Raw genomic sequence first — 18,812 nt, 5'->3', positions numbered from 1 at the left:
GTGATCATGAAACTATGCAGAGGTGAAGCCATCAAACATGCAGGAAGAAAAGTATGATGAAGTGAAGGAAATGGACCTGAAGAAATGTGACAGACCAATAATTCAGAACTTGTTGCCTTTGGCATGCCAACATGACCATGAAAAGACCATGGAGTCTCCTGAAGACCAGAGACATGAAAACCATAATTGCAAGATCTTTATTAACCACAGACATTTCTGATGAACTTGCATGGCTGTGATGGTTCTGGTCTTTAGGGTTGATCAGAAAATGATGTGGAACAAACAAAACATGGTGAGTTAGTACCATCCAGTGCCCTGCTAACAGTGCTCATGCCTAGCTATGAAATGGATCCACAAACCAGAGTGACTTGGAATGAACCTGTTTATGTGAAATATTAGTGGATGAATGAATAAATGATACATTAATTGTTCCTGTTATCAAACCTCTTGTGACCACAGTCAGTCTTGAAGATGTTGTTGTCCTGCCGGCTTCATTCTCAGCCTCACAAACATACTCTCCTTGATGCCTCTCCTTGACAACTTTGTTGATAATCAGTGAGTATGTGTCATGGTCTTTGGAACACTTGAACTCTTTGCCAGATTTCACCAATTGCCCATTGAAAAACCAGTTTACCTTGGTGACGTACTTAATGGTTGTCCTAAAGGTTATGCTACTGTCTTCTTCAATGGATAAATCCTCTAAAGCAGCAACTATTTCAGGGTATTCTCTCTGCTCTGTTCTAGATACTGTAATCTCCTCTTTAAAGATCTCCTCCCTGTGCTTCTGCTGGATGCTGACATCCACTGACTGTTTGGTTTCCACTGATACAGACTTAATTTCTTGTCTTGATTCCTGCACAGACTGCTCGAAAGCCACCTGAGCCTCTGTCACAGTTTTTCTCTGAGATGAAATCAACTGTTCCACCTTTGCTGTCTTGGATTCCTGCACAACCATCTGTTTCTCAGCTGCAGCATGTTCAATTGAGATTTCAGACTCAGTCTTCAGTGCAGCAGCCTGGGATTTTAAAGCCGTGAAGCCCACAGCAGTCTCTGCCACACTCACAGTTTCTACCACAGAGGACAGCATCTGTTTGGACCTGGCTGAGGTGACCTGAGCCCTCTGAGGTTTGTCTATCTGCATAGTGCCTTGCTGCTCTGAGGTAAGAACCTGGGACTCCTGGTATACAATGGAGTAAAGAGCTGCTTGGAGTTCAGTCCTGAGATCAGCTGTTTGAGGGTATTCCCCTTCAAAAGCCAGGGTGACCTCCATGGGGGCACCTGTTGTTGTGATCAGATATGTAAACATGGCCCATTTGGGCTCTCGTTGAACTTTGACTTCCTGTACATCAACAGCCTGTAACCTTTCAACAACATCAGCCAGTAAGACCGGCTGGTCGCTGGCCACAGCAGACTGAAGAGCCTCTCTGAGCTGGTGCCGTATATTCAGACTAGACGGTTTTGGGATCTGAATCACAAATGTCATCTCTTTGGGAAGAGCAGTGCTATCTTTGGATTCTGATGCCATGAAGAACAGTTTCGGCTGCGTACTGACCATGACTTTGGTGGACTGAGACTTGGAAATCTCTTGAGAAAGTTCCCCAGTCAGGACTCTCTTCTCGTCCATTACTATTGACTGCCTGACTGACTGACCCTCCTGGATCTGGACAGCAAAGTCCTGTTCTGCTGCCTCCAGAGAGATACTGCTCTCAGTGGAGATTTCCTTTTCCTCGATCTGGACTGGTTCTGTGGGTATTTTTGGCTCTATAGCTGTTGCACACTTGAATGTGTTGACACCTGACAGACTCTCTGTGTGACCCTCCTCTAAAGCCTGACTTTCTGCTACACTGGTGACATGCATCACGTTCCAACGATCCTCCTTTTGAACTAAAGCTTTCTGCTGCCTAACATCAAGAGTGATAGGTGTCTCCTTTGGCAGCTGCATGGGCTGGTAGGAGAGCTGGAGGATCTTCTGAGGCTTGGGCTCAGTTCGAAGCTTAGACTGAATTCCAGTCACAGACAAATCCAGCTCTGCATGATAATCTGCTGTGAGCTCTCTTTTCTCTTCTGAGATGGCAGCATGGCTCCTTGATTTTTCTTGTTTCTGGGCTGCCACCTGTTGGTCAGGCCTCTCCACTGTGAGAACACCCTCTTTAGGCAGCACCTCCACAGGCTGGGTAGACTGCAGATGCAGCACAGTTGGAGCCTCTTTCTGGGGCTGGATGACCATTGAGCTGGCCTTGGCCTCAAACTCTGAAGAGTCCTCACAAAGCACAGTCCTCTGTTCATCCTGACTAACAGCATGTAGCAGCGAGGGACTCTTTCTGGTGTTCGCCTGCTCTGATGTGGGTTTCTCATAGGTGAAGCTCGTCTCAGATGGAAGGAGGTCCTGGTCTGTGATAACCTGCAGGTGAAGGATTTGGCCTTCTTCTATGTCTGACTGAATGGAGATTGCACTGTCCAGACTTGGCAAATGTTGTGTTGGTTCCGCCTGAAGCGTTTGCCTCTCCTCAGTGGTTAAAGCTGCCTTCATCATTGTATCCTTACTGAGACGGGCTGCTTCTTCTGCAGGCCTCTCCATGGAAAACTTTATCTCCTTAGAGAGAGTCTGTTTGGACTCACTGACTGAGGCTATTATGGGCCGATGCTGCTCTTTTATAACCGTGGACTGGACAGCAGATTCTGCTGTTGCTAGTTCATTTGTGTGGCCTTCTTCAAGCACTCGTTTCTCATCAGACTGGGCTGAGTATAAAATCTTAACCCCCTCTTTAACCTTGTAGCCCTTCTCTTCCAGCAGTTGGGGAATATCCTCAGACTGCTCCTTCATGATGGGTAGTTGTGACTCAACCTGATGACTACTGACCAGGTGTTTGGGCTCAGAGATGGGCTTGATAGTAGCAGGCTTCCTGTCAGTCAGAGGTCCTGTGCTGACAGTAGAAAGTGGGGTAAGTTCCTCAGTGACAGCAGACTTCACCTTTGACCTTTGTTCTCTGGCTGCCTGCAGTTCAATGACCTCAGGACTCTGAATGCGATCACAGTGCTGCTCTGTGAGGCCCTGACTCTCCTCCACAGATGATGTAAATGCTGCCATGTGGAGCTGTTTCCCAGGAACAGCTGACACCCGAGGTGGGTGTGTTGGAACAACTGACACCCTCTCCTCTACCTCATGGGCCTGAAGTACTGCTGCCTGGTGGGTCACCTTCTCCCTATGAACAGTGGCAGCAGAGATGTTGACTTCCTGAAGTGAGCCCACCTGCTCACTCTGAATAATTTTTCTGTCTTCAGTACCGATGGTGTAAACCATCTGATCTGACCTGGTTCTGTCCTGACCTGGGAGGCTGACCTGGTACAGACGAGACTCTGTTGCCTGTTCTGACACTGAAACCTTATAGCCTTTCTTCTGAACTACTGTCAGTTGTTCTTTATGAGCAACAGAAACCGGTTCTTTGAACACAACCAGCTCAGCGCTACAAGTTGCCTCACCAAACTGGTTGGAAGCTCTACATGTGTATAAACCACTGTCCTCCTGTTTGACGTTCTTCATACTTATCTGCCCAGATCCATCAGGACTGGCTACAATGACACAGTTTCTACTGGGCTGGATCTGAAAAGCCCCCCTGAACCATTTCACATCAGGGACAGGATCACCTCTGGCGCTGTAATTAAAAGAGACTTCTCCACCTTCTGAGCACCTCACCGGTTCGATCTGAACTGTGAAAGTAGGAGGCTGACCTGTGACTTTAAACATCTTCTCCACCCACCTCTCTGCTTGGCTGATGTCAGGTTTTTTCACTTCAAGATATGTGGTGCATGTTGTTTGACCGAACCTGTTGGTGGCAGTGCATGAGTACTCGCCCTCATACTCAGATGTGACCTTGGTGATCACCAGGGTGAACTCCTCCTTCTCTTCTACCAGTTTGTATACAGAGGTGGTCTTGATCACTGTCCCATTGTGAGACCACTGAACAGCAGGCTTTGGAAAGCCCGACACTCTGACTGTGAACCTGGCTGTTTCCCCTGCAGTTACAGCTGCTGGCGAGAGCTGACTGAGGAAAACTGGCTTCTCTTTTTTCTTCTCTAAAGTGGAAGAAAAACGTTTTGACTCTGGCTGGAGTTCAAGTGTTTTAGTTTTCTGTGGTAACTGGACACCAGTGTAGTAGGTTTCCTCTTGTTCTTCCACAGTGGTGATGGTGGTGCTAGAGCGTTCTGTCGGAAAATATTGAGCAACACTGATAACAATGTCCACAACATAGAAGCTTGTAACAATTAAACCATTAAACAAATATCAGTGCTGTCAATAGCTACAAGACATGTTTCCAAGATCAGTTAACTGTGCTCAGAGTAGAATTTGTTTATTTGAATGTGGTAATTCATAAGCACTGAAGCAACCTTAATATTATTCACCAAATAATCTTCTGATTTTTGTCTAGATACTTCTGCTGCAGCTTTAGAAAAACCCAAACAAAAACTACATCTAACATGCATCTCGATCAGGAACAGAGGGCTCTATTCCTGGAGCAGAACATCGTACGATGGAGATGAAATTCATGTTCCCACAGACATCAACGGTATTTATCTGAAGAACGTGGTAAACCCGGTCCTGTTTGGAGCTCTAAACCCGGTCCTGTTTGGAGCTCTAAACCCGGTCCTGTTGGACCTCTAAACCCGGTTCAGTTTGGAGCTCCAAACTGTATATATGAGCCTATGCACAGACCTTAAAACTATTGTAAAATACAATAATTATCATAAATCTGGCAACATTTTGCCCAAAAAACAGCAGAATTATCATGAGATCCTCTGACTCAGCAGATTCTGAGTCAGAGGATCTTCTGTTATTCTTTAATATATTATTCCAACATGGCTACCCCCAGAGATCCTAAATAAACTGAACAGTTTTGTCTTCATTAGAACTGAATAAAATAATTTAGAATATAAAGTCCAAAATAACATGAAGCAATTTTAACTTGAAGTTAATACTTTTCAAAATAAGAGTTTGGCTATTTCATAAAATAAGTCCCAAAATTCCTGTTGGGCTCTGTTGAAGAAAGTTGGTTAATGCGGCAATTTTGGCTGTTTCTTTAAAAAAAAAACAAAGATTGTTGATCAGACAATTTAAACATCGACTCATGGACTAAACAAACAAGAACACTCCAACTTTAAATCATTAAATTTTTATTATATTAACTCTGAAACAAACCAGCACAATCTTTGTACAAATAAACCTTCAGCTTCCATCTAAACACCAGACTTTTCTAACTTTGCAGATTTTTGCTGAGCACTCATACATTCCTAAAAATACACATATTTACACATCATTCAAACAAACATTTTAAAATTAAAAAAGTTTCACAGTTTTGTTTTTAAAATTACATCAATCAAGATACTCTTGTGAATTTTCTACTTGATTTATAATCCAACAACCAGATAAAAGACCTAACACACCAAAAAAAAAAAGAAAATCCAAAATACAAGCAGCCGATCGATTAAACCAACAAAAACTAAATCAGCCTCAAGTCAGCAACAAAGAGATTTCATGAGAGGTTTCAGATTTATTTTCTAATGATATCACAGTTTAAAATGTTTAATATCAGAGCTCAAAACAACTCAACTAATACTGTTGTAAAGCTTAAAATTAATACTTTGTTTTAATTAAAGGGATCTTCTGTAATATTATCTTAATTCAAACCACTATAACAGACTTGTCTTTAAAAAACATCTTTACTCACAAAGTTTGTCCCGTTTAATGTTTATAAGAAAGTTCAATAATTGTAAATCAGGCTTTTTAAGGAAGTGTTTGGTAACAATCTGCCTCTCAGGAAATTAAGCTTTTACATAAAATATTTCTAATTTAGCAAATAAAAAATAAACTTTAATGTTTTATTTTGGTTTGTCATGTTTTCTTCACACACACACACCAAACTATCTGAGCTGCTGTTACACATTCAGTGGAAACTTGTTCAAAGTATCCCTCATTCCCTCCACAATCAGAACTCATTAAAAGTTCAAACTAAGCTTTTTCTTTAAACTGAATGAAACACAGCAGTTTGTGTCACATGTAGACTTTTAAAAACAATTTAAACTTCATGTCACTACATTCTAACATTCAATCAGAGTCAAAACTCCAACCTTAAACCTCCATTCTTCAAACAAAAATCTACTTCAAACTCAGGGTTTATAAAACTGACAGAAAATAAATGAAAACTAGAAACAGATGCCTTCCTGATGCACTTTGACAAACATTTACTGTCCGTTTTCAGCAGCAGGCTGGTCACACAAAGATAATCAAAACTTGTTTTAGCTCTGCTCTTAAACCAACATGTGAGACAGTAACACAAACAGAAATCTCACCAAAACAAAAAAATAAACTCACTCCATGAGTTTTATGTAATCAAATGTTGTCACAGTCCGATAATTTCATCAAACCCAGAAGGAAATTCATTTCTACCTCCTGACTGTGTTTAGATATCAACATTAAAAGTACTAAAACGAGTAAACGTTGCATTTTTTTAAAACATTGTTATTAAAGAAATTAAACAAAGAAGTTTAACATTCTATCATGAGAGTCAAACAGGAACAGAAGACCTTCAGGTTGATCTTTGTGCAACCAGCCTCACAACCTTCGGCTCTAAAAGACCTTCAGCAGAGCTGTGCTTTCTGTGCAACCGGCAGAGTTTTGGATGATGCACTTGTACTCCCCAGCATCACTCTGGCTCATGTTGGTAATGAGCAGATTGAAATGACCAGCACTTTTCTCCTGGATTATACATCTACTGTCTGTGATGGGCTCTCCGTCCTTGTACCAGTTGGCAGTGGGACTTGGCTTCCCGTTGAACAAACACTGGAGGATGACAGGCGTACCTACCGCTGCTGTTACGTTATTTAAGGGGATTACACATTTAGGAGGCATCTCAGTTACCTGGAAGTGAAAGCTACACATTTCAGAGGACTTTCCTTTGAACTCTACCTTTTCGTCCTTCGCTGGTTCAGCAAAAACATCAAAGTTAACGCTAACGTATTTATCTCCCTGTTCGCTCGTTTGGTTGTCCGTGTTGGCTACCAACCTGACCGCCCGCTGGGACTCGTCGGCCTCTTGCTCAAACTCAAACTCAAGCTCAATTTCTGACACCTGTTCACCGTCAAACGACGTGTTGCCAACCATCAGGTCAAACTTTTGTGGCTGGACTTTAGCGCTTCCTAAAGACACGGCAGTCAGCTCCCTGCCTCTGGTCTTCCCTGAGAACGCCTTTGCACTCAGCACCACCAAGGAGGCTCTACACAGAGTCTCCCCAACAAGGTTTATAGCCCTGCAGGTATAAACCCCGCTGTCCTGTGGGGTAACTTTACAGATCTTCAGGAAGTGGTTATCTCCGTCAGAGGAGTGCAGGTATTTCTTTGTGTTGTGTGGAATTTTTTTGTCACCCTTGAACCAGGACACAATGGGAGAAGGAATTCCCATCAAAGAGCACTCAAACATTACAGTGGTACCCTCTGGGGTTTCCATGTCACAAATGGGATTGATGAACCTTGGAGGCATTTCTGTGACCTCAAAAGCTATTTTCAAATCATCATGCTCCTGGGTGACAAAATCCACAGCACCCTCCTCGTAAATACTGGGTAACACATCCAAAGAAATAATCATGCTCTTGTTGTCAGCTGTGTACTCAGGAATGGTGATGATCTTAACTTGCTTCTCAAACTCCTTCACCTCATTTTCATCCAGTTCTACCTCAAGCAGAATCTCCTGAGGGGATGGAGAACGAGAAGAGTCGTTCTCCTCCACATCAAACTCCATTACATGCTGATGGGTGACAGCAGGGGGCGCTGGCATGAACCTCACCTCCTGCGATACAACCACCACTAGAGCAACACTTCTGGCTTCTCCAACATAGTTCACAGCCTCACAGATATATTCCCCCTGATCAGCTTTAGTGACGCTGTGGATTGTTAGGGAGATGTTATCGCCGTCTCTCTCCATTTTAATTCTGTCGTCCGCCACCACTTCAGTTTTATTGAAAAACCACTTAACCTCAGGGGAAGGTAGACCAAAGACCTCAGCATAAAAGGTCAGAGAGTCATTTTCAAACACTCTTTTCTTAATGAGAGGTTTGAGGAAAGCTGGAGGTATTCCCTGGACTTTCTCGGGAAGGGTGGCCAGTCCCAAAGACCCTCTGCCTGGAGTGAGGAATAGATTTTCATCCAAGTTTACTGCCGATGGATCTGTTTTAAGACCTTCGTCAGCAGGAGAACTCAGGAACTGAACAGGTGAGAAGAACCTCTCACCGGAGTCTCCTGTGGAAGGTCTCTTACGTTCTGCGGGGGAGAAGGGAAACTCCTCGGGCGTCTTAAACCCACCAGGTGTGTCAGAACTGGGAGTGTGGAAGGATGGAGGAGATTTCAGAGTGTGGAGGGACTCTGCAATTGGCTGTGAGACCTCAGTAGAGGAGCCTGGGGTGTAAAACCTCTCAGCTGGCTCTGGTATCTCCTCACTCACAGTGCTGCCAATCTCTATTGACATCTCAGACTCAGGGGACAGAGGTCTACCCCAATCTGTTGGAGGGTTGTAGTAGTTGTAGACAGCACCAAAGGTGACCTCCTCTTCCTCCATAGAGCCAGCTGCTGCTGCTGTGGCACCTTCCGAACTGTCTCCTTCCTGTTCCTGTCCAACTGGAATGTCTACATTGGGCTTAACCGTCAGTGGTTCAGGTTTTGGGTTTCCATAGCCTTTAGGCCTATCTGTTTTACTTTTTCTTTCAGCCACAGCTGCTTCTCCAGTCACAGTTTTCTTTGATACATCTGTCACATCAACCCGAGTATCTGGCATGCTAACAAAAACCCCACTGTCCATAGATGGTTCCGAGACTGATATCAGGTCTTTACCTACAACTTCAGCCTCCTTGAAAACAGATGTCTCCTCCAACCCTTTGACCTCCTCATCAATAAAGGGTTCACTTTCTGCTAAGGTCTCCAAAACACCAATTCTATCAAGTTGTTCATCTTCAGCTGCACTCTCAGATTTTGAAGGTCCAGAAATTCTTTTAGGTCCGACAGCATCTACAGCAGAAGCTGCCATTTTGACTGAGCATTTCACTGCAGGGTCTTTTTCAGATTTAAAAGGAATGAAGCTGCTGGTTCTGTCAAACATACAGAACATTTGTTCCTTCTCTGTTTCCACATCACCAGGCTTTATCTCTTCATAGAGACCAGCAGGTTTCTGTGGTGTAGGCCTCACCAGGTCCACGGACTCATCAGCCTCCTCTATAAACTGTTTCACTGCATCATGGCTTTCTGTTAGGACTGCTCCCTGATCAATGTCAGTGAGCTCAGATGTCTCAGAAACAATGGGTTCTGCTGCTTTAGGAAAATGTGGATTTCTTGTTGAAACAAGTTCATCACTGCGTTCCTTGTGCTTCTTCTCAGAGCTGAGTCCAACTTTCTTATCTTGTTGGTCAAAGGAAATGGTCACAGGAGGTATAAACTCCTCTGGGAACTGTGTTTCCTTCCATTGTTCCTCAGGGGAAGGGGGTGTCATTAAACAAGCTGGCGAGTCTGACTCAAAGGCCTGTTTAATTTGAGAAACTTTGATTACAGCAGCAGAACCCTGAAGACCACATCCTGAAAGAGTCGGGGGCTCTGTAGACAGAGCAGGTCTGGTCCTGGGGGCTTTAACAGCCATGTCTGATGGAGCTTGTGAAATTAGAGGTTTGTCCTTGCTACGAGAGACGGCAGGTTTATGCACAAAGGCAGTTTTCTTGAAGTCCTCGGATAGTCCAACCGGAGACGCACTCACTCTTTCAGAAGAAACAAGACCTTCACCCTTTGAAAACTGTACAGGTTCTTCAAGATGAGACGACACATGGGAGATGCTGGTCACCTTCCCAAGTTTATTTTTAGCTACACATTTATACACTCCAGCATCGGCGTAGGTAAAATTGCTTACATACAGCCTGTATGATTTATGATCCACCTCAGCTTTGTATTTCCCAGATGTGACTTCAATACAAACATCGTTAAAGTACCATGTAACTTCAGGGCAAGGTTCACCAGTGATAACACACTCCATGAGAGCAGTGCTACCCTCAGAACAGGTGACATTCTCTAACTCATTTACCACACAGGGGGCTTCTCCAACCACATCGAAGGAGAAAGTAAATTTGTGTTTGAAAGTCTGAGAAGCTCCCTCGTCACTGGGAACTTCTGAAGTTTTCTCTGGGAGAGCCTGGTCCTCGCTGCTTTCCTCAAACATTTTTGGGAGAGGAGTAGCAGCTGTGATTCTGATTTCCACAGGGGAGGAGATGAAAGATTCATCCGAGCACTGCCGTTTGTGGATCACAGTCTGAGGAACTTGAAGGGTTTCCATTCCTGAATCCATGTAAGTCTGAAGTTCCTCCTCCATCAGACTCTCCAGGTTCTCCTCCTGTTTTTCAGGCTCTTCTGTAACAAACACTTCCTGGGTAACACCTGTTTTTCTCAACACCTTTTTGTCTGAAATCTCGAGTGTGGCACTGCAGATGGATTTGCCATGAATATTGGTTATGATGCAGTCATATGTCCCCTTGTGGTTGGACGTTGGGTAGAAAACAGTCAGCTTGGAGGTGTTGGATTTGTTAGTGATATCATAGTCTGGGTGGTGGGCTATCGGGTGTCCATCTTTGAGCCAGTTAACAGTGGGCAGAGGATCACCTTGGAACTGGCACGTGAATTCTGACATCTCACCAACTTTGACTTTGAGTGAAGATATTTCTTTCAAAAACTTTGGAGGGGAGCCTGAAAAACTGGTACCTCCTCCTTTCACCCTCTGAGTCTCTGGAGTTTTGACTTTCTTCTCTACTGTCTTCATAGTTCCTTGTTCTGAGTTTCCTGCTCTTGTTGTTCCACCTTTTCTTGAGGTTTTTGACTCTTCACCTATTTCTGTACCAGACGAACTTGTCCATTGTCTGCAGTCACTGCTACCTCTGCTGGTTCCTATCTCCTCTCTTATTCCTCTTTTATCTTTTACATCTGTCTGGAAGCGTTGGTGGCTTGATTTATCAACAGTCGGTGTAGACTCCTCTCTGCTCAGCCTCCTCTCAGCCTCTCCTCCCAAATCATCTGGTGAATGTGAAGCTTTTACAGGAGCAACAGGTGCAGCTGCATAAGGAGGTAAAGTAGGACCTGTTGGAGGACTGGCTGGTATAAAAAATGACTCTTGAACAGAAGATTGTTTCAATGCAGCTTGTTGATAAGGTAAAGATTTTGTACTTCTAAGAGCTCCATCATCAGGTGAACTATGTTGAATCTGATCATCAAATGGAAGAACACGGGGTTCAAACCCAGGGCTTGACTGTTTGATTTGATTGTCCAAAGCCCACTCTGACTCCAGCTCTGGTTCAACAACATCTTGTTGCCATTTCAGGATGCGCTGAGCCAGTGCTTCTTCCTCGCTTACAAAGTACTCACTGTCTGTCTGCAGCCTGGTCTCTCGACCCTCTGTCAGCAGCTCCTTGGCTGATGGCCATTGCGGGACTTGACCCGCCTGATCTTGGAAACCAGCTGGAACTGGGTCGCTCAGCACCTTCTCCTTGGTTTTTCCTGGAGAAACGTCTCTTTTGTCGACTACCACAGGTTGTTGAAATGTTTTACCAGTAGAAAGCTCAGTGATGTTTTTTCCAACCTCAGGGGTTGCCTCTGTCTGGAAACGAGGATAACCCTCCACCCAGTCTGACTCTAGTTCCACAGCCTGCTGTTGCTCCAAAAGGACATCCTGTTGCCATTTCATTATTCTCTGAGTCAAGGCCTCCTCTTCACTGACAAACTTCTCACTTTCCAGCTCTGAGAGGTTTTCCCTGGAGAGCTGGAGCTCTCGTTCTTCTTTTGATTTCTCAAACAACTTCCTCTCTGCTCCGACTATTCTTTTAGGTGACTGAGCTTCTGCTCCTTTTGCTCCAACTTGCGTTTTAGGTGATTTTCGTGCTTCCTGTTCTCTTGTCTGAGCTTTCATTCTGATTTTAGGCAAATGGGCAGTTGTTTCCTCCTGCTCTGCCCTGCTTTCCACTTTCTGTAACTTTGATGTTTGAATCTGAGCCTGAGCCACAGGTCCTCCTTTCTCTACCACCTTCTGTTTAGTATATAGGTGCTCCTCAGGCTTCATGTATCCTGTGTCCAGTGTCCTAGACTTCATGGTGGATGGGAGGATGGGCTCACTTTCCTGAGTTGATTTTTTCTTCATGACTTCCTGCTGGGCATAAATGTGCTCCTCATGCTCCATCAACCTAGTGTCCAACGTCCTTGCCTTGATGGTGGATTGTTGTTGGAACGGAGAGGGGATGGTCTCATGTTCCACAGCTGATCTTTTCTTCAGAACCTCCTGTTGATTGTGCAGGTACTCCTCAGGCCCCATATATCCAGTGTCCAGTGTCCTAGCCTTCATACTGGATGGTTTTTGGAAAGAGGAGAGGATGGTCTGACTTTCCTCAGCTAATCTTTTCTTTATGACCTCCTGATGAGTGTATGAGTGCTCCTCAGGCCCCATATATCCAGTGTCCAGTGTCCCAGCTTTCATGCTGGATGGTTTTTGGAAAGAGGAGGGGATGGTCTCACTTTCCTCAGCTAATCTTTTCTTTATGACCTCCTGATGAGTGTATGGGTGCTCCTCAGGCCCCATATATCCAGTGTCCAGTGTCCTAGCCTTCATGCTGGATGGTTTTTGGAAAGAGGAGGGGATGATCTGACTTTCCTCAGCTAATCTTTTCTTTATGACCTCCTGATGAGTGTATGAGTGCTCCTCAGGCCCCATATATCCAGTGTCCGGTGTCCCAGCTTTCATGCTGGATGGTTTTTGGAAAGAGGAGGGGATGGTCTCACTTTCCTCAGCTAATCTTTTCTTTATGACCTCCTGATGAGTGTATGGGTGCTCCTCAGGCCCCATGTAGCCAGTGTTCGGTGTCCCAGCCTTCATGCTGGATGGTTTTTGGAAAGACAGGGTGATTGTTTCACTTTCCTCAGCTAATCTTTTCTCTACAACTTCCTGATAAGTATAAATGTGATCATCAGGCTTCATCGACCCAGTGTCCAGTGTCCCAGCCTTCATGCTGGGTGGTTTTTGGAAATAGGAGGGAATGGTCTGACTTTCCTCAGCTAATCTTTTCTTTATGACCTCCTGATGAGTGTATGGGTGCTCCTCAGGCCCCATGTAGCCAGTGTCCGGTGTAACAGCCTTCATGCTGGATGGTTTTTGGAAAGACGAGAGCATGGTCTCACTTTCCTGATTTGATCTTTTTTTCACAACGTCCCGTTGAATGTATAGGTGCTCCTCAGGGTCTGCTGGCAAAGGTAAATCAGTTTCAGGGTGAAATGACTCCTCCTCTGACATTTGCACACCTTGCTGCCATTTTCTGATCTTCAGTGCGAGGAGCTTCTCCTCACATTCCAACCTTTCAGCCTCCAAGTTCTTCTCATACTGAGCCCTCAAAGACCCATCTCCTCTTTCAGATGGTTTTACAACATCAATGGAGGTGGACTTCTCCACTTCCTCTCCTCCAGTTTTTATTTTAAAAGACTTAGGTGTTTCAGCTTCAGAATCAATAATCCTTGCTTTTGTGGTGGATGTTTTTTGGAAAGAGGGGTGAATGGTCTCTCTTTTGTCAGCTGATTTTCTTTTCACAACTTCCTGCTGAGTATAAATGTGCTCCCCAGGCTCCATGCACCCAGTATCTAACATCCTCGCCTTCACGGTGGATGGTTTTTGGAAAGAGGAAAGCTTGGTCTCAATTTCCTCAGCTGATCTTTTCTCCTCCATCTCCTGCTGGGGGTAGATGTGCTCTGTGGGCTCCAGGTACTGTGCCTCAGGAACATCAGTTTCTGGGTGGAACATCTCTTCCTCTGACATCCTACTTCCTTGCTGCCATTTCCTGATCCTCAGAGCGAGCAGTTTGTCCTCACACTCCTTTCGTTCAGCTTCCAGGCTCTTCTCATATTGAGCCCTGAGTGATTCCTCAGATTCTTCAGCTGTTTCTGAGGCTTTGGATCGAACCCCCTCAGTGAGGAGTGATGTTACCTGTGGAGCAGATTTTCTGCTTTCTGTACTTTCAGAATAAAGGATATCTTTATGAATCATCTCAGCCTCAGTTCTTGTGGCCTCCACTCTGTGATGTTGCCTGACTTTGGGCTGAAATCTCCCATCTGCCTGAGATTCAGCAGCCTTCTTATCATCCAGAGTCTCTGAGTATTTGTCACCTGACTTGTCATCTTCCTGAGACACCACCGTGTCGACCGGCTCTCCTCTCATGATCTGAATGGCCCTGGTTCTGGACTGAGGCTCAAACGAGTGTCTGACTCGAGGCTGAGTGGGTTCCCTGCCTGATTTTTTCTCACCCTGATCGAAGGGTCGATTGAAGTGCTGGACATCGGGCAGAGAGGCAGGTTTGACCCTCAGCCTCTCTACGTATTCTGCATAACTCGACTCACTGGTGACCGATTCCAGTTCAAACTCAGATGAAGACATGGTGGAAATAGAAAGCCTCTTTTTCTGTTTCACAGCTTTTTGAAGAGTGGTAAGTTTTGCTCTCACCTCATTGTGGAGACTGTCGGTGTCACTGAACCTGTCGCTGTACCTGTCGCTGCACCTGTCGCTGAACTTATCACTGAACCTGGCACCGGTTTGCCGGTCACAGTAAATATCACTGAACCTGTCGTTAAAACGCTCAGACCTGTCAAACATCGGAGGAGGGGACGGAGCGCGCTCAGAAGCGGTTTCCAAACGTTTGGATTCTTTCTCTGAGTCTTTTTCTTTAGAAGAAGCCCCAGACCTGAAGTAGACCGTACGCACCAGAGCATTCTTGGACCGGGACCTACCCTGATGGACTTTGGACATCTTATCAAACGGAGACCCCACACACCTGAGGTCTACTCTGAACTTCCTCTCCTTCCTCTCCTCTGCCAAGCTGTCTACGCTCTCATGGGCTTTGGCTGAGCGCCGGACGAAGCCCAGGTAGTTGGCAGACTGCTCTTCCCTGAGTGAAACCAACAGCGATGCTGTGGACTCAGCAGAACCCTCCATGTTTATCGCCATCACCTTATAACTGCCTGAGTCCTTCTCTTTGATGCTGTCGATCAGCAGACAGGTGGTGTGCATGTGCATCCTGCTGTCAGTACTGATCCTGCGCCTGCGCTCTTTAGGAATGGATCTGTTATTATGAAACCAGAGGATAGTTGGTGGAGGACAAGCAATCAGTTTACACTTTAACTCTACCGGTTGCCCCTCCAGAACCGACTGGAACTTCAGTTTCTTGGTGAAGGACGGTTTGATGTTCTCTGTCCAGGAGCTGATGGAAGAGGTCCTGCTGGAGCAGCGGTTGGCCGACACCAGGCCGTGATCGATGAACTCCTCGGTGTCGGAGAAGGCTCCGCGGAGCTGCCGGGTGCCGGTGAGTTCGGTGCTGTGGTGATGGAACAGCTCTGCAAACAGAAACAAACAGAACAGCTCAACAACCTCTGCAGGCTCATCAGAGATGGAAAAGATGATCATTAATGAAAATATTAAATGCATGCTGGGAGTCACAGAGCCAGAAAAAAAATTCACTCACCATATTTGTTCGAATAAACGCAAGACTTGATTCTTTTTATTAGAAACCTGCAGGAAGTTTTGATCCTTCGTCTGTGGAAATTTCTTCAAAACATAAATTATTTTATTATTGATAAAATAAAAACATGTTTCCAAGATGGGCGGCCAACATTCGCTGTTGTTTTCTTTTTGATAAGTGATCCTTACCTGACTTGCAGACAGGAGAATAAACGCCCTTTCTAATCCTTAACAGGAAGTAAATCAACACAAGCTCTCAAATACAGAACTTTGGTCTGAAACTTAAAGAATGAAGCTGTAAAATTGGGTGAGAAGGCGTTTATTCGAACTAATATAGTTTTACTGGTGTTATTTTGAAAGCAAACCACAGGAATCACATCCCACTATCTGCAAGCCAGGCTAGGACGTATTCTGCAGGAGGAAGGTGTCAGGTTCAGACCTCCATATCTTTTAAAGGGCATTTCAAGTCTTTAAAAGAGCTTTAAAAGATACACATCCTGCGCCTTTTGTCCGAAAACATCAGAGGAACCTTCATGCCAAAAAGAACCTTTGGATGCAAAGTTTTTCTTTTTAAAATGGTACAAGCAAGTTTTCTCAGTGCTCTGCTGGAGGAAACAACGGGATTCCGTCAAAATAAGAGCAGGTAGAATAATACAAAACAAGAAGAATTTTCCATCTGAATTCATGAACATGACATGCAACTGTGGAACACCGGAGACTAGTTAAAGGGACAGTTCAACATGTTTCCAAGCTGTAATAATAATCTGTGGAAGCAGGACGACTGTGATCCAACCAACCCACCCAGCATGCAGCAGGTTCTCCATCAGGATCTCAACTGGCTCCTCACAGGAAAAAAGAAAAAAAAAACATCTCACAGCTTGGATCAGAGTCGCCTGCTGCTGACAGACTACATTCAGACGGATCAGAGGGTTTCATCTGACCAAACTGTCCCTTTTCCCACCGAGGCTGCTGATCGTCTGTAATCAGTAATGTGTTTGCGGTGTGTGAAGACCAAAGAGACGAGCCCTTACCTTTAACTTCCTGCTCCATGGTGGTTTCGATCTGCTCCCTCACATGGGTCACTGTGGAGGAAACAAAGGCCTTCAGGTTGTGTTTGTCACAGCATCAGTCACAGAAACTAACAGATACTAAAAGTTTCCGAGACGCTGAAGAGATCAACCACAGAACCTTTTCACTTTAATGCTTCTCTTCCAATTTCATGAAAGAAACAGAAACTGAATTTAAAAAAAAACCAAACAATAAGACAGTAATACCTGTAACAATAACACAAACAAACAAGAAAACCCGTTTGTGTCTGTTGGTGAAGATGGTGAGACGTGAAGGATTCAAGGTGAGAAATCAACCCAAGGAAAAGATGGGAAACAGTTTCCTGATGTGCAGAGAGGTTAAACAGGTGAGTGTTCAGTTTGACAGAAGAGAGGAGGAGGAGGAGGAGGAGGAAGGATGGGTTTGTTCCTGTGAGGAGGGACATGGAGGGGAAATCCAGGATTCAAAGAGGTTGGTCTCTGTGATGTTAGTCGGAGCTGAAGGAGGATTGAGGGATGTCCCGATCGAGTTTTTCAGTTTTATATGAAAACCGTTGAAATCAATAAAAATGTTTTATTGATGATTAGAGAATAAAACGTCTTAAAAATCAGAGTCAGGTTGTTCAGGTTTCTACAAAACAAACTGTTTTTATGAAGGGTTCAGAATCAGCTATTCCTAAAGTCAGGACTTTGGACAACCGGTCCGTTTAGACACGGTCCACGTCAGTTAGAGCGGGGGCGGCTCCTTTAGGAGTGTGCACGTTGAGAGCGTGCACGAGGCGAGGGAGGAGCTCAGTGTGAGAATCAGAAAGGCTGGACCTCCAGCAGCAAAGGACAGGAGGGACAGGTGGGACATGTGAGGCAGGTGGGACATGTTGGACAGGAAGGACATGTTGGACAGGTAGGACAGGAGAGACATGTGGGGCAGGTGGGACATGTTGGACAGGAGGGACAGGTGGGACATGTGGGACAGGAGGGACAGGTGGGACAGGTGGGACATGTGGGACAGGTGGGACAGGAGGGGCAGGAAGGACAGGAGGGACATGTGGGGCAGGTGGGACAGGTAGGACAGGAGGGACATGTGGGACAACTGATTCCTGCTGCCTGAGTTTAACGGTTCGGGACATCCCCTCAGAGTTAATCTCTCAGAAAGAAAAGCTGGTCCAGGTGTTACCTCCTTCTTCTTCTCTGGTTATGGTGAGCGTGGCGGAGCACATGGCCTCTCCGGCGTTATTGGCCGCCCTGCAGGAGTACTGTCCTGCATGCTCAGAAAAAGCGTCCACTATGATGAGTGTTGCAACGTTTGTCTCCTCGTCGAAGTGGAACACCACGTTCTTGGTGGGCCGGACCGGCTGCCGGTTGTGGAACCAGCTGACTTCTGGCCTTGGCATGCCCGACACACATGCATGAAAGCGGGCCACCTCCCCGTGCGCCACCGTGCTGCTTGAGATTGGCTGGATGAAAACGGGCGTTTGGCCCACGGAGAGTTTCTTTCTGCTGGCAGCAGAGATGTGCCTCTGAGGCTCAGCAGGACTGATCTCTGCTCGACTGTCCCCTGAAAGGAAGCAGGTTCAGGACTTTATGTGCTTTATTAGTTACATCCCCGTCACCACAAGAAGAAGAAAACTGAATTTAGAGACGATCCGTCCTCATCGGAGGAAACAGAGCCTACAGTTGGTTTAAGGTTTCCTGCATCAGAACAGAACAAACCTCTGATCCTCAGCAGGTTCAACACCACAGGGCATTATTTATCTACTTTGAAAAAGAAAAACCACTGCAGCTTGTTCTCTAAAAACAACATGGCAGCTCGACAAAGCCCAGCTGTCAGCACGGTGGTGGAGGGCTGATGGTTTGGGCTGATTCTGGAGTCAGATGTGAGGCCATCTGACCTGATAGACTTGACCCAATGGACCTGACCTGATGGACCACACCCGATGGACCTGACCTGATGGGCCTGACCCGATGGACCTCACCCGATGGACCTGACCTGATGGAGCTGACCCGATGGACCTGACCCGATGGACCTGACCCGATGGACCTGACCCGATGGACCTGACCTGATGGACCACACCTGATGGACCTGACCTGATGGACCTGACCTGATGGACCTGACCCAATGGACCTGACCCGATGGACCTGACCTGATGGACCACACCTGATGGACCTGACCTGATGGACCTGACCCGATGGACCTGACCTGATGGACCACACCT

General features: G+C 45.6%; 1 protein-coding gene across 6 annotated transcripts in view; it reads right to left on the bottom strand.

Moving 5' to 3' along the window:
- The window catches only part of ttn.2 (titin, tandem duplicate 2), a 184,200-nt gene extending 166,031 nt beyond the window's left edge, over window positions 1-18,169 (bottom strand). For 5 of the 6 annotated variants that reach the window (XM_037975999.1, XM_037976000.1, XM_037976002.1 and 2 more), the window contains exons 1-3: window positions 17,774-18,005; window positions 16,585-16,635; window positions 445-4,203 (exon numbers count right to left, since the gene is read on the bottom strand). In XM_037975999.1, the coding sequence (XP_037831927.1) occupies window positions 445-4,203; window positions 16,585-16,635; window positions 17,774-17,990 (4,027 nt within the window). In that variant the 5' untranslated portion in view covers window positions 17,991-18,005. Of the gene's footprint in view, window positions 1-444; window positions 4,204-16,584; window positions 16,636-17,773 lie in introns of all 6 variants that reach the window. The other variant, XM_037975998.1, reaches the window with a different exon arrangement.
- Window positions 18,170-18,812: the final 643 nt, after the last annotated feature.

Source organism: Kryptolebias marmoratus, linkage group LG6, assembly GCF_001649575.2.
Source record: "Kryptolebias marmoratus isolate JLee-2015 linkage group LG6, ASM164957v2, whole genome shotgun sequence".
Classification (NCBI taxonomy): domain Eukaryota; kingdom Metazoa; phylum Chordata; class Actinopteri; order Cyprinodontiformes; family Rivulidae; genus Kryptolebias; species Kryptolebias marmoratus.
This window is presented reverse-complemented; position numbering and strand designations above follow the sequence as displayed.